The sequence below is a fragment of the Macrosteles quadrilineatus genome, unplaced genomic scaffold, assembly GCF_028750875.1.
Source record: "Macrosteles quadrilineatus isolate MER2022 unplaced genomic scaffold, UCM_ALF_1.0 Scaffold_1__1_contigs__length_201487025, whole genome shotgun sequence".
NCBI classification, from domain to species: domain Eukaryota; kingdom Metazoa; phylum Arthropoda; class Insecta; order Hemiptera; family Cicadellidae; genus Macrosteles; species Macrosteles quadrilineatus.
In genome coordinates, this window is record NW_026542594.1 from 167,156,767 (window position 1) to 167,172,039 (window position 15,273).

Genomic DNA, 15,273 nt, shown 5'->3' on the forward strand with positions numbered 1-15,273 from the left:
ATTCCATAAAAACAGAGATAGTATGCGGCTAGTATCTAGTGTAATGCAGGGACAGAGCACTGTAATCCAGCCTGACGCAGTGCCACTACTCTACACGCTCTACACTGCTGGTATGCCTCTGTCAATACAGTTGCCATCCAGTGTAATTGCAGATCCGAACCACAGACAATATAATACGTCCGAAGACAGTAATCCCGCCTGACGCTACGCTACTGCACTACACTACTGCTATTCTCTCTATCAATACGGTTGCCATCCAGTGTAATTTCAGATCCGAGCACAGTAATCCCACCTGACGCTACGCCACTACACTACACTACTGCTATTCTCTCTGTCAATACAGTTGCCATCCAGTGTAATTGCAGATCCAAACACAGTAATCCCGCCTGACGCTACGCTACTGCACTACACTACTGCTATTCTCTCTATCAATACGGTTGCCATCCAGTGTAATTGCAGATCCGAGCACAGTAATCCCGCCTGACGCTACGCCACTACACTACACTGCTGCTATTCTCTCTGTCAATACAGTTGCCATCCAGTGTAATTGCAGATCCGAGCACAGTAATCCCGCCTGACGCTACGCTACTACACTACACTGCTGCTATTCTCTCTGTCAATACGGTTGCCATCCAGTGTAATTGCAGATCCGAGCACAGTAATTCAGCCCGACGCTACGCCACTACACTACACTGCTGCTATTATCTCTGCAATACAGTTGCCATCCAGTGTAATTGTATATCCGAGCACAGTAATCCCGCCTGAAGCTACGCCACTACACTAGACTACTGCTATTCTCTCTGCCAATACGGTTGCTATCCAGTGTAATTGCAGACCCAAGCACAATAATCCCACCTGACGCTACGCCACTACACTACACTGCAGCTATTATCTCTGCCAATACAGTTTCCATCCAGTGTAATTGCAGATCCGAGCACAGTAATCCCGCCTGACGCTACGCCACTACACTACACTGCTGCTATTATTTCTGCCAATACAGTTGCCATCCAGTGTAATTGCAGATCCGAGCACAGTAATCCCACCTGACGCTACGCCACTACACTACACTGCTGCTATTATCTCTGCAATACAGTTGCCATCCAGTGTAATTGTATATTCGAGCACAGTAATCCCGCCTGACGCTACGCCACTACACTACACTGCTGCTATTCTCTCTGTCAATACAGTTGCCATCCAGTGTAATTGCAGATCCGAGCACAGTAATCCCGCCTGACGCTACGCTACTACACTACACTGCTGCTATTATCTCTGCAATACAGTTACCATCTAGTGTAATTGCAGATCCGAGCACAGTAATTCAGCCCGACGCTTCGCCACTACACTACACTCCTGCTATTCTCTCTGCAAAACTGTTGGTATCCAGTGTAATTGCAGATCCGAGCACAGTAATCCCACCTGACGCTACGCCACTACACTACACTGCTGCTATTATATCTGCAAAACAGTTGCCATCCAGTGTAATTGCAGATCCGAGCACAGTAATCCCACCTGACGCTACGCCACTACACTACACTGCTGCTATTATCTCTGCAATACAGTTGCCATCCAGTGTAATTGCAGATCTGAGCACAGTAATCCAGCCCGACGCTTCGCCACTACTCTACACTACTGCTATTCTCTCTGTCAATGTTGTTGGTATCTATCTATCTATATATTAATAGGCAAGCATGTTTCTTTAAAACCTTTTTTCTCAGCTCGTGTGCATCGTAGGGAAAATCTACGCATACCGTTGGAAAGCTATTTTCCTGTAGGTGTGCAGAATCCCTTTATAAATTTAAATAGGCTCAAAGATAAGCACAAAAAATAAGTTTAAAAGTTGTAAAAAATTAACATGGATCTTATGCGTTGCTATGCTGGTTACGAAATAACAACGAAATATAAACAGAAAATCAAAACAAATGGAGGAAACTCCAATCACATGTTTTATTTACAGTGTGGGGTGAAAATAGTTAAGTGAGTACATTACATATTTTTGGTCGAGTTTCGACCACTGGACGACCTCTCGTCCAGTGTAATTGCGGACCCAAGCACAGTAATCCCGTCTAATGCTACAACACTACTTTACAGTGTTACCTGCTGCTATTCTTTATGTCAATATTTTGATTACAGTGTCTAGGATAATCAAGTCTAAAAAAACTGTCATCTACAATATTGCAATTCTTGGCTGTATAACTTTAACACTGCATCGACACATTTTAAATGCCTTATGAGAATAAATACATAGAAGCACACACTGCATTTGTTTAAGGCAAGTTACATTGGTTACGTTTGGTTTAATAATTTACCTGACTGCGCAGCTAAATGAGCAATACAATGTCTGCCAGTGGATAGTGTAGGTGAGGTGCGGTGAACGTGACTGTTATCAGATATTGATCAGACTCTCCGCTGCTTCACGCTGCTACAAACCGCATTGATAACAACGTGCGAGCAGAACAACCATTTGTACAACAACAACACGACGTATTTATCACATGACTTATAGTTGAAGTAGCCCTCCGAAACCCAGTACTTTCAACTCTCAGACACACACCGCAGGAGGACATTGGCGATTATCGAGATTTGATCCTGAATCTTCAGAACCGAAGTCCCACCCACTTGTAACTAAAACATCTGGCCCTATACATAGCAACGTGATGCAAGTAGCAGCTTGAAACTTTCCATTTTCTTATCCCTGAGGGTTTTGCGTCATAAATTTTACCGACATTAACGAAAACAAAAACAGCAATTATTTATTTTAACTAACTATGACACGTTGAGATTTAAGATCACATATTGCACACTTTTTATACAGTTTCGCTAAGTTTTTCGATAATATATTGACAATATGTTGCTTAAAACTATGGAAATTTAACCATCTTTATTCATAAGTTTTAATTGCATATAAAAGTCAATAGTGTAAGATTGTGACATGTCTTTTCGAGATTACAACGGAAGCAACACGTTTAAACCGCAGAATAAAGAGTACTTTATTCTTTGATTACCAAGAAAATATAATCACAAATATTACAGACCATGAATTCCTTGTAGTCTGGTACAATTGAAGCCTATTCTTAGAGCCTTCAATACCTTTGAATGCACATTGTAACTAAATCTCTCATTTTGTTGACGAAAATTGGAAATATAGACAGAGCTAAGGAAACCTATTGTGTCACAAAATAATAAACTACAATTAAAGAAATAGTTATTTGTGCAACTAGTGAGAAAAGTGAGCAATTGACTCACTCGAGAGAAATCCTTACTCACGAGCCGTAGGCGAGTGAGGAATGGTTTCTCGAGTGAGGCAATTGTACTTTGAACTCGAGTTGCACATTATACTTTTCCTACAGTTACCATAAAACAAATAAATTGGTGAAGAAACATAACCTATTTTTAAACAGAAGTAAACTTTTAATATAACATTTAACGTGAAGTGACAAATACAACAGTACAACAGCTGACCAGCTGATTTACAGCCAGTGCTGCCAACGTATTTCGCGCGCATACGACGTTGCTCGCATGTTACGTGCTCACTATTTCGTGCCTTCACGTTGCAAATCTGGAGTGAGACAAAGTAATTAGAGTGAGACAATGTTAACATTGTCTCACTGATGAGCGAATTGGCCACTTTGCTTTCTCAAATCAGTGAGAGAACATGTACATTGTTAGGTAACTGTAGGAAAAAGAATATTCATACTGTTTAACTACACAAAATAAAAGTAAATACCACTTAAAATATTGTTTCACGGCATAAGTTGTTAATAACAATCCTTCAAGAACTTCGATTTTTAGAGATGCTTCAATGAAGTCAAAGATGTATATTTTACCTTCAAAGTGTACCTGTTGCTCAAAATCGAGCAATTGTCAAGTATCGGTATTATACAATAGTTATTAACTAATAACGGTCATAATTTTCGATGAGTTTAAAACACTCATCTAAAAGCTTATGTAACTAATGGAAATACTCACGTTGTTAATACTATTAGTTTTATATAATAAACACTTTTTGTCAATATTTTATAATTTTTTAAGAAGCTAGCCTTGATTTTTAGTGTTTTCTACAAATAATGTTTCCCGACCCCCCTTAGCTGTTACCAGTAATAATTCTTGCACGAAATCATCTGATTTGACATTAGGCAAGTTTAATTTACCGCCTTGATAACCCGATGTTTATATTCTTTGTGTATTTTTTACTTCCAAAGTAAGTTTCATAGCAGAACTGGAAAATATTATTCATCTCTCCAAGTGGAGAGGTATCTGGATTCCTTGCTGTTAGACCAGGCCTCTCTTCTTCTACTCTTCTCATACGCATAGATCTCTAATTAATTAATTGTCACATCCTCTTCTTTCGGCCAAACTCAAATTTCTTAGAAAAACAGTATCACTTCGTCCCACTCGCTTTTACAGATGATTAAATTAGCTAATGGAGTAACATTTCGGCCCGACGAAAAATTGACAAGGGCAGTTCAGGTAGTAAGAGATACATATGACCTGTATACTTTGCAACCACCCTCTGGTGGAATGTCGCCCAACCGTCACCCCTTGCATCCTCTGACCTCACATGACGGAGAATCGGTGGAATCTTACCTAACCTAACCTAACCTGTCAAATATTTGTTGGGACGAAGTGTTACTAGTGGGCAGGTAGAGAGTTGGACCGTAGGCCACATCTGAGGGTTTCGGGCCGAAATGTTACTGGGCCGAAGTGTTACTTGGGCCGAAGTGTTACGACACGTTTCAATATTTCCTCTTTGAACCCGAGTCATTTTCTGTTCTATCAACAAATCTGATTAACGGTTTACATTGGTCTAACCTCCTGAATATTACAAACATCAATATTTTACAAAAAAAAAGCTGCTGTGTTTCTTTTTATAAACAGCTGTTTTTTGTTCTATGTAATTCTTATGAGGAAAAAATTGTCCTTCGAGAGTGCTTCACGCCCTTAAGGCTAAGAATTTTTAACACTACAGATTGAGGCGAATTTTTTGACATCTCAAACGTTGAAATTGGTTCACAAATAATAAGGGAGGATAAGTGTTAAAAAACGGCTTCATGTACTGTATTATAGCATTGACTATACACCTCTACTTAATTGATGTAGAGGTGTATAGTCAATGATTATAGATATAGATTTTGACGTTTTCACGCGTTTAAAAACTTGTCATGGTACAGTTGTGGCAAGGGTTTTATTAATCATGAGATTTTTGTAAAAAAATTTCAAATGAAAAAAGACAATTAAACACATGATCATCGTACCTTGCGTGTTTTGGCGTGGCCTGACCATACTGGCGAGCGTGATGCAGTATGGGTGGTGTGGTGAACGCAATCCCTGCGTGGTGTAGGACAGCACAAAGTATCAGGAGTTGGTTTACCTCAAACGTTGAATTTTTCCGCTCTGAAAGGGAGTTTTTCAAGAAGAAGGCCACATTAACTTGCCCTACGCAAATGAACCTGGGGGAAATAAATAGTCTATGTTATATTGTATTAAACATTTGTTACATGACTTAATTAACCTAACCTAACTGTGTCCAATCCCATCAATTATGCACAATAAGCTGTAGTAGAACTGTCTGCTACAAGAGTCCACTTCTTTACATTCTAACCGAAGGCACCCTAACCGAAGCCATTATAGTCCAGGACCTGACTAGGGTTCTGTGTGCATGTCGTGTATAGAGAATTTTGCTTTTGCATTTCAATATAGGTGTCTTAGGAAGTGTTTTCCACTCGGGTGTCAAGTTCGCACCTGGTACGTTTTCGAGCTATGACGTCATCAAGATGGCGGCTCGGCAATTTTTAAATGCGTATATTTCGCAAACCGTTTAACGGATCGGGATGATTCTTTTTTTGTTTGAAAGATAATTTTACAGGATATGATTTTTGTATTTGCAATTTTGTTGTCAACTTAATATTTATCTCACTATATTAAAAAACCTACTATTTGTCAAAAAGTTATAAGCAAAAGTAAAATAAAAACAACAATTAAATGTACATCTATATATATAATACGCTAAGCCGATTTTTGTGAACAGAACTCCTCTCTCATTTTTGGACCGATTTTGATGATTAAAGTGTCAAAAAAATTGCCCTGATCTGTAGTTTTGCAAAGTGTTTTTCGTTTTTTGATATCTTTATTAGTTTGGGCAGGATTTTCCATCAAAGTTGGATTTTTTCCCATAAGATTAACATGGAGGAAACTAGAAATTCAATTGGAAACTTTGTCTCCACTAATTTGAGAGAACGGCTGGGCGTAGAAACTTGGTAGGGGTGTCAAAAGAAAGGTCATGGTCTGTAGATGAGTTATCAAAAGAAAAACGAAGTAAATTCCCTTAGGGCTCTGCCCCAAAAGCCTTTAAAGATCCCTCTACAGATTTGTTTATGTTTAATACTTTTAATGAAACAGCTGTTGATTTTTCAATTGTGTTTTAAACAACACACATTTATTGGGAGTTACTAAATTGTCTAAAAGAAGTATTTGCAATGCTATTTTCTGATTTTAAAATTTATTTTCTTCTGTATCATGTCATGTTTTGCAATATAACATTCCATTACGAAATCAGTGGAAATTCTTTTTATCACAGAACTCTTACAGTAATTTCTTATTGAACTATCTATTATCTGTTGTACGAGTTGTTGTCTGCCTTTTCCCCCACTTTTGCCTATATTTTATCATATTATTCTACAGATCATCAAGAGGTTCACGAGATTATTGTTATACATGTTTTCAATCATTGGAAAAATCTTCGATTGTGTAATACAATACAAAATTATACAAGTGCAGAAGGGCACGTTGCCCATTTGAGCAGTGTCCATATTTTGCTAAATTAATAGTAGTTTACAGCCACTGGATAAAACATTTTATAATATTTATGTAAAAATATGTGCATGATTTAGAAAGTCATTAAGCTGTTAACTGCAATTTACTACAGACTTTTCATAGAGGTTACTTCGATGTTGTTAATTCAGCCTAATGAAAACCTAATATAGATAAGTATACAAATAAGAATTTGAACTCTTAGAGAGCCTTTGAATGTTATTAGAGTAACGAAATGGGTTGTGCATGTTTAGTAACGCTACTCAGCAACAAAAATCATTTAATTTATCTCTAAAAATATATTCTTAAAGTTCACTGAGCAGCAGCCTCAAAAATACTTTGTAGCGTACCCATATAGTTACAAAATGCTCAAAGTCACATTGTGACATTTATAATTCGGCTTATATTTCTCCAGTAGATTATTTATCTGCAGAAGAAGTTTATTGTGCTCTTATCGTGTGTAATAACATCCAAACACAGAAACCTGACCTAAAATGGTACCTATCTTGACAAATTATTTTAAGTGGTCTATATTACGGACCGTGGCTCACTGGGTTGTTAACATGATTTAAAATAACACGACATTTTGGCTATAAAAAAGGCACAAAGAGTAAATACTATTCAAGCAGCTACTGTCATGACAGAAAGGTCATATTCCTTTTAAACTAGATCACATCATCCTTTATAAGATACGTTGTTTAACAATGCATGTAAACGTCAATATTTACGTAACAGCCAATTTACAGTATTTATTGCTTTTTGGAAATGCCGCATTGTTATGTTATTTGAATTATTTGTTGCCAAAGAAGCCGCACAACCATATAAACGAGGAGGTCCCTAACAGTTCAAGAGTAAAAGCCAACTTCACTTCAAGTATATTCCACTACACCTAACTTTCCGTAGATGAATAATGAGCACAGAGACAGTGACCGTCGATTTCGACGGGTTTCACCTAGTTTATTAATATTGTGGGATAAATAGTAGGTTAACAACAAAAGTGTAAATACAAAAAAGATAGGCTTAAAAAATATCTTACAAACAAAAAACGAATCATCCCGATCCGTTAAACGGTATGTGAAATATACGCATTTGAAGAATTGTTCCAGCCGCAATATTTTCCGGACTTTCTACCATGTTAAGTGTTAGGTAACGGTTTATTTAATCTCTTGGCTTTAATTTTAGTTTCAAACATTAATTGTTTGATATCTTTGGAAAGGGCATAAAATTATCTATAACTTTTGTAATGGGTAGTTATTTCATTCTATAAGCGTTTAACAAGTTATGAGGAAAAATTCAAAAACAATTATATTAAAAACCACGTATTTAATATAGTGAGATAAATATTAAGTTGACAACAAAATTGCAAATACAAAAATCATATCCTGTAAAATTATCTTTCAAACAAAAAAAGAATCATCCCGATCCGTTAAACGGTAGGCGAAATATACGCATTTAAAAATTGCTCTAGCCGCCATTTTGATGACGTCATAGCTGGAAAACGTAACAGGCGCGGACTTGACACCCGAGTGGAAAACACTTCCTAAGACACCTATATTGAAATGCAAAAGCAAAATTCTCTATACACGACATGCACACAGAACCCTAGTCATGTCCAGGACTAAATCTTTCCCGGACCGTACACCACTTTCAGTGTTTTTTTACGGTTTATTCAATCTCTTTGCTTTATTTTTAGGTCTAATCACATATTGTTTGGTATCATTGGAAAGAGTATAGAATTATCTCCAACTTTTGCAATGGGTGGTATTTGATTTTATCAGCGGTTAAGAAGTTATAAGCAAAACAATAAATATAATAACAATAAAAACTACGTTTTTCAATATTGTGCGGTAAATATTAAGTTTACAACAAATGGGTAAATACAAAAAAGATAGCTTGTAAAAATATCTTTCAAACAAAAAAAGAATCATCCCGATCCGTTAAACGGTTTGCGAAATATACGCATTTAAAAATTGCCGAGCCGCCATCTTGATGACGTCATAGCTCGAAAACGTACCAGGTGCGAACTTGACACCCGAGTGGAAAACACTTCCTAAGACACCTATATTGAAATGCAAAAGCAAAATTCTCTATACACGACATGCACACAGAACCCTAGTCAGGTCCTGGACTATTATAACATTAAAGTAACAGAACCTAACCTAGTGAAATATAACTTAACCTGATTTACCTCATTTTCGTATAGTGGAATTTTGATAGTGGTGGTCGTCTTCTTGACAAGACCCGACCTAAATAATAGGAAAAAGGTGGACAATGAGACATGTACTCATATCCTGAGAAGTGATGCTTCAATGTATGTCTGTATGATGTATGTATGTCTGCAGACATTCAAATGGGTAAATGGCTTTAAGACACACAAGCATACAAAACTATTTTACAAAGCCCCTATTCCTAAATGGTGCTTATTTAATGATTATTCAATTTAATCCGGACGACTTGGTTCGCCCATAGTCTGAAATAATGAGGGTGTACTCAATCTATCTAAAACGTATTTTCATCCCTCACTCCACAACACTTACATCATCAGGAGCACAAGAAGCACATTATGGTGAAGGGAAGACGAAGGTGACAAAAGCCAGAAGTCAATTAGTAGTCAGCTGCTGACGGTGGAGGGGGTGTGGGGGGTTGCTATCAGCACCAATGCATTGTTGAAGCCGTCTGGTCGTGAGGCCGATCGATTGCTATTATGATCGGCTCTGCGGTGTTTGCTCCATGGTGAGAAAATGTTCGTGTTTTATATCTTTACGTGCAATTTTGATCCTTTCTTGCTAAAAATGTAAGGTTAAGCGGTAGAAATCAACGTAAACGTCTCTTAAATTTCCTTAAAATAAATTTATTACCATATCTGCGGAAAAATGCAAAAAATTTTAATGAAGCTAAGTAAAATATATTTTTGTATGTATGTAAAATACTAAACCGAAGACCTGCCAAAAATCTTGAAAAAAGGTATGTATACTCCATGAACCTGGCCACGGGCCATCACGGAGTTATTCATGTCCCATTACGCCCCGTGGATGACCAAGTTTCGAGGATGACCAAGTTTCGAAGATGACCATTTGGAAGTACAGTACTTAAATACTGTATTGACTAGGTACTATTGTGGCAAGCAGAAATTCGACATTTTTAAATATATTTACAACGTACTAGTGAACCGCATTATTTACACTTGCATTGACAAGTCTTACAAAGCACGCAAAAAGGCACACTTTTTACTTTGTCGCACACCAGTATTCCAACCAAACAACACCAATTAGAGTGATTTTATTAGGCACGTAATCCGTTTAAGACGAGTGCAAATTGCCTTTGCTACTTCGACCACTCCCACTAGTTACACAAACAAATATTGAATTCACGAACTTGTTGAGGTTCACATTGATGTATTTTAGAGTTTACTCTATGTCCAGCAGACGACATTGTATCATGCATGACTTCGTTGTAGATGCCATCGCGTGCTGGCGGGCGTTGCCGTGTGTCAAGTCTCATCTGAGATTCTGGGCTGAAAAGCATCTATTTCCTTTGTGGATGGTTCGGGCATTTTTATTTTTCCCCCTCGATTAGTCATTGTTTGAAGAAAGCAATACACTCTCTAACTTTAAGAATTTTTTATGTTGTTTCGCCTGTAGAAACGCTAGAAAACAACGACTGATAGGTTTGGGGAACTCGCTGCTCTAAAAGCCAAACGGTAGTAAAAATCGAATTCGTGTCTTTAATTTTACAATTTATTACTTGGTCCAAGATGTACTGTGTAGTAAGCATTGCTTGAAGGATAGGTTCAATGAAGTTCATACATAGATTTGTGCACGACAAAAGTCTAAAACATTACTATCTCAATCATACGATGTCTCAGACTTTCATTCTCAGAAATTTATTTGATGATGATTGCAATTTAATCCTGTTTCTTCCATCAACTTACTGAAAAGCATCTTTGCAATAGCAATTTAAAAACATACAATATACAAACAAATATTAGCTTGTGCTATAAATAAATTTATAAAATAACGAAAGAACTACCGTGCGTGGTACAACAGTCTTTGACGATATACCCCCCTACTCTACAACTCTACACTCCGTTCTCTCAGGGCTCCGTGTTAACTACGTGATGGCAGATGACGACCCCCCACTCCCTTACGTCTCCCCCCTCCACTTACCCCCTCCCCCCACTAGCTGCGGGGCCAATTAATTGCTGGAGCTGGTGGCGGAGTTCGCTGATGACAATTACCATTACCACCAGCCGCATTATCTGCATCTCCGCATCGCTACATCCACTCGTATTTAAGTGTGATGTCGGCTGGACATTTAAAAATTAAATGTCCTGCAAATAAACATTGCCTGTCGTTTTGTCACGTATAGTGGTTTGTTTAGGGGAAGAGTTGTTTTTATACTCGTATAAGATTGGTGTATTTTACTGCCACGTTTCCCGAAAATTGTCACTTGTCTAATATATTCACATGTTATGTAGCCTGTAGCTCATCGAGGATCTTTTGAAAATAGAGTAGTGTGGAAATAAAGACTTTCATATGGGCTGAAATAAAATAAAAATGGCAGATTAACACCTCTTCAAATTTACAGTCTCTCGCTCTAAATTTGAAACTGACTACTAGTCACACTGTGTACCAACGTCAAGTGAGAAAAGTTATAATTAGCTTAAAATGCAATATGATATAGTTTAAAAAATACCTTTCCTTCACTGAGCTACGCCTATAAGGAGGCAAGCCATTACAAGCAAAAGCCCTGCCTCCCTTGTGTTGCTTGTGACTGCAGACAGTCAAATCTCTAGGGAAGCAGTAAAACAGCTCTCATCAAGTATGTGCTCCAAAGGTTGAGACTCAGTTCCACATTCATACAAGACTGATCACCTGACTGTGTCCATTTATATTTCCAAACAATACACTTATCGCCTACCAATTTAAAATACACCTGGTTTGAAAACTATTGAGCTCTTGCTTCCGAAGAAGGTTATTTCTACCTACTTACGCTGTTGGGTCGCATACAAAGATGTAATACTTACCTGTCCGTAGTAAATCCAAGTGTTTCTGGAGAACATTTTATTTTCATTAACTGGGAGGTTAGTCGTCGATGCAGAATGTGATAATTAAAGAGTGTAAGGATTTATAAAAATTTTTTTGGCTTTAGTAGGTGAACTAAATTACACTATTTAATAGTTATGTTAAGCTAACGATCTAAAACCAACATGTAGACTTTAAAATAATTAATTAAAGTTATTCGAGTTTCAATACAAGAATAAATAAAATCCAAAACGTCGGTTGATTTTTTTTTCGAGTAATAGAAATTGACATAACAATGAGATGGAAACCTTTATTGTTGTTTATAGATAACGTGTACATGAGACTGGAAGTATGCTGGTGAAGATATCGCATTAACTAAGTATCCCAGCCTGAGCAAGAGGATCAGTGATATCGACCAGCGAGCCATCGCCCGGTTGAGCGGCGATAGCTGAGCTTACTTCAACACCTTCAATGCACACAGTGGCGATATCTGAGCTCAGTTCAACATCTACATTTTACACAGTGGCGATATCTGAGCTTAGTTCAACACCTTCAATGCACACAGTGGCGATATCTGAGCTCAGTTCAACACCTTCAATGCACACAATGACGATATCTGAGCTTAGTTCAACACCTTCAATGCACACAGTGACGATATCTGAACTCAGTTCAACATCTAAATTTTACACAGTGGCAATATCTGAGCTTAGTTCAACACCTTCAATGCACACAGTGGCGATATCTGAGCTCAGTTCAACACCTACATTTTACACAGCGGTGATATCTGAGCTCCGTTCAACACCCACATTCTACACAGCGGTGATATCTGATCTCCGTTCAACACCTACATTTTACACAGCAGTGATATCTGAGCTCAGTTTAACACCCACATTTTACACAGCGGTGATATCTGAGATCAGTTCAACACCAACATTTTACACAGCGGTGATATCTGAGCTCAGTTCAACACCCACATTTTACACAGCGGTGATATCTTAGATCAGTTAAACACCCACATTTTACACAGCAGTGATATCTGATCTCCGTTCAACACCAACATTTTACACTGCGGTGATATCTGAGCTCAGTTCAACACCCACATTTTACACAGCGGTGATATCTTAGATCAGTTAAACACCCACATTTTTACACAGCAGTGATATCTGAACTCAGTTTAACACCCACATTTTACACAGCGATGATATCTGAGATCAGTTCAACACCTTCAATGCACACAGTGGCGATATCTGAGCTCAGTTCAACACCTTCAATGCACACAGTGGTGATATCTGAACTGAGTTCAACATCTACATTTTACACAATTGCGATATATGAGCTGAGTTCAACATCTGCATTTTACACAATTGCGATATCTGAGCTGAGTTCAACATCTACATTTTACACAGTGGTGATATCTGAGCTCAGGTCGACACACCTAGATTGTGTACAGAGACAATATCAGAGCTTAGTTCATAATCTTCGTTATAAGCAAAGCCGATTTTTGAAAGCTATTTACACCCGACTCACTGTTCTGCAGTACATAGTGCGTGGTCTCAGCCCCAAGCCCTACATTGTGATCCACCGCCAAGTCACTTTAAAACACGCCAACGCTTTAATCAGTTTCGTGTCTGACGCCCTCCCCATTCCTACCTCTTTCATTGTGGTCAGGAAAGTGAAATCATCTACCCTTATTCCGGTTGGTTGCAAAATTATATATCCCCAAGCAATAAGTCTGGTTCAAACAGATAAGATATAGGTGCAGTACAAGTACGGTGTATATTTTTTTTCAAGATAGACATTTTGATTAGGTTATTTGTGTGCTAGATGAATAAATTTTAAGTTTTATAGACATGTACCAGTTGTATAAAAAATTGGAATTAAGTTAATGAATAGTACAACACAAACTAAATTTAGAGTGTGGCAGTACTGAACGACATCTATAAAATAGGCTTGTCCACGACTCTAATCGTGAGGAAAATCCCCAAACATACTGTTTACGCAACCCGAATTTTATTACAACAGAGTGGGACAAAGCTAATTAATTTGTGACGTACTACAAAATTGAAGCCTGACGTACAGCATAGAGACATAGCTGAAGTACGATCTATTTCGAGACAAAACTAAAACTGAAGCACAACCATCAATAAAGAGAGAAAACTCAAGGGTGACGAACTGTAAAAAAAAACTGAAGTGTGATATACAAAGATAAAACTAATGTTCGGATGTCGTATAGAAGCCGAAACCGTGGTGTGTCATACTACAGGATATAAAAACAAAACTAAGGTGTGACGTACTACTTTACCTAGTGATCAAACTGAAGCACTATGTACTACGCTACAAGATACCTAAGTGAAGAGTGACGTAAAGACACAAAAATGAGGTTTGGTGCGCTTGTATAGTAAAAAAGCGTCACGTACTATAGAGTTAACACAAGGACGAAACACTAGGTACATAGAGCTCAAACTGAAATGTAACGTACTAATTCGAGATCAAACTGAAGCACGACGTACTAAAAGAGACAAAAGCACGAAATACTATCGAGACAAAACTGCAGTGAAGTACGTCTTTGTCCTAGGACGCTAGGCACGAGCCCAGGATTGCTTTTCACATTACTTCATACTAGACCTAGGGGTTGCGGCATTACCACTTAGATAAAATCTATTGGTGATTTGGCGAGATTTGAACCCGGGACCCCTGGAACTGTCCACGCTCTAACCACTAGACCAGCTCGCTCCCCTAAAAACTGGAGTACGACGTACTACATAAGACGGTGACACACTATCGATCTTTTCCCCGAACAAGACCCCGAACCGAGCAGGGAGAAGGGAGAAGGGAGGTCGAAGGGAGGATGTTCGATAGTGTGTCACGGGTCCGTACACCGATCAAGACGCCGAACAAGACATCAGGCCGAGCAGGGAGACGAGCGCTCTGGAGGCGGTTTTTTGGCGAAAGATCAAAGAAAAGATCGGTCCGATGTACGGTCCGATGTACGATAGTGTGTCACGGTACATTTTTGCCCCGTAAATCGTCGCGAGCGCCGCACCGAGCGGCCGCCTGCGCTAGCATTGATAGTTCTGATTTAATATGGCAATTAAACTCTTTAATTGGTAAAATAAATAAATGTTGGGTAATATGTTGCCGTTATATATTATAATCATTTAAGATGTAATGTTTGTGGTTTGTTTGGTCAAGGTTGAAAGTGTAGAAACCGTTAAATCAATTATATCAATAATATTAAGGTTGAATTAAGTAATTGATATTGACTTAAATTCTTTCAAAAATAATATAAACATTAATATTATTAAAGGCAATTAAAATGATCATTCTGTAACGTTATTTCAATGAATAAAACCAATAGAAATCAATAGATATAACTAAGCATCCTTTCTAGAATATTTTATTTTTGCGACAAGTTTTCAAAATGCGACTTTTAACAATAATT

The 15,273-nt window shown here is 38.0% G+C and overlaps 1 protein-coding gene across 1 annotated transcript; it reads left to right on the top strand.

The window, feature by feature from the left end:
• The first annotated feature begins 22 nt into the window (after positions 1-22).
• Positions 23-11,005, top strand: LOC129002444 (uncharacterized). The gene is made up of 5 exons (XM_054430250.1): positions 23-142; positions 532-730; positions 1,023-1,199; positions 1,303-1,656; positions 10,905-11,005. The coding sequence occupies exons 1-5, from the start codon at positions 23-25 to the stop codon at positions 11,003-11,005; spliced, it is 951 nt and encodes a 316-aa protein (XP_054286225.1).
• Positions 11,006-15,273: the final 4,268 nt, after the last annotated feature.

Excerpts from the sequence above, each read along its gene's own strand:
- LOC129002444 (XM_054430250.1), top strand. The coding sequence starts at position 23 with ATGCGGCTAGTATCTAGTGTAATGCAGGGACAGAGCACTGTAATCCAG. Across the intron at positions 143-531 it reads CAATACAGTTGCCATCCAGT|TTGCCATCCAGTGTAATTGC; the intron begins GTAATTGCAGAT and ends CTGTCAATACAG. Across the intron at positions 1,657-10,904 it reads TCTCTCTGTCAATGTTGTTG|GGCTCCGTGTTAACTACGTG; the intron begins GTATCTATCTAT and ends CCGTTCTCTCAG.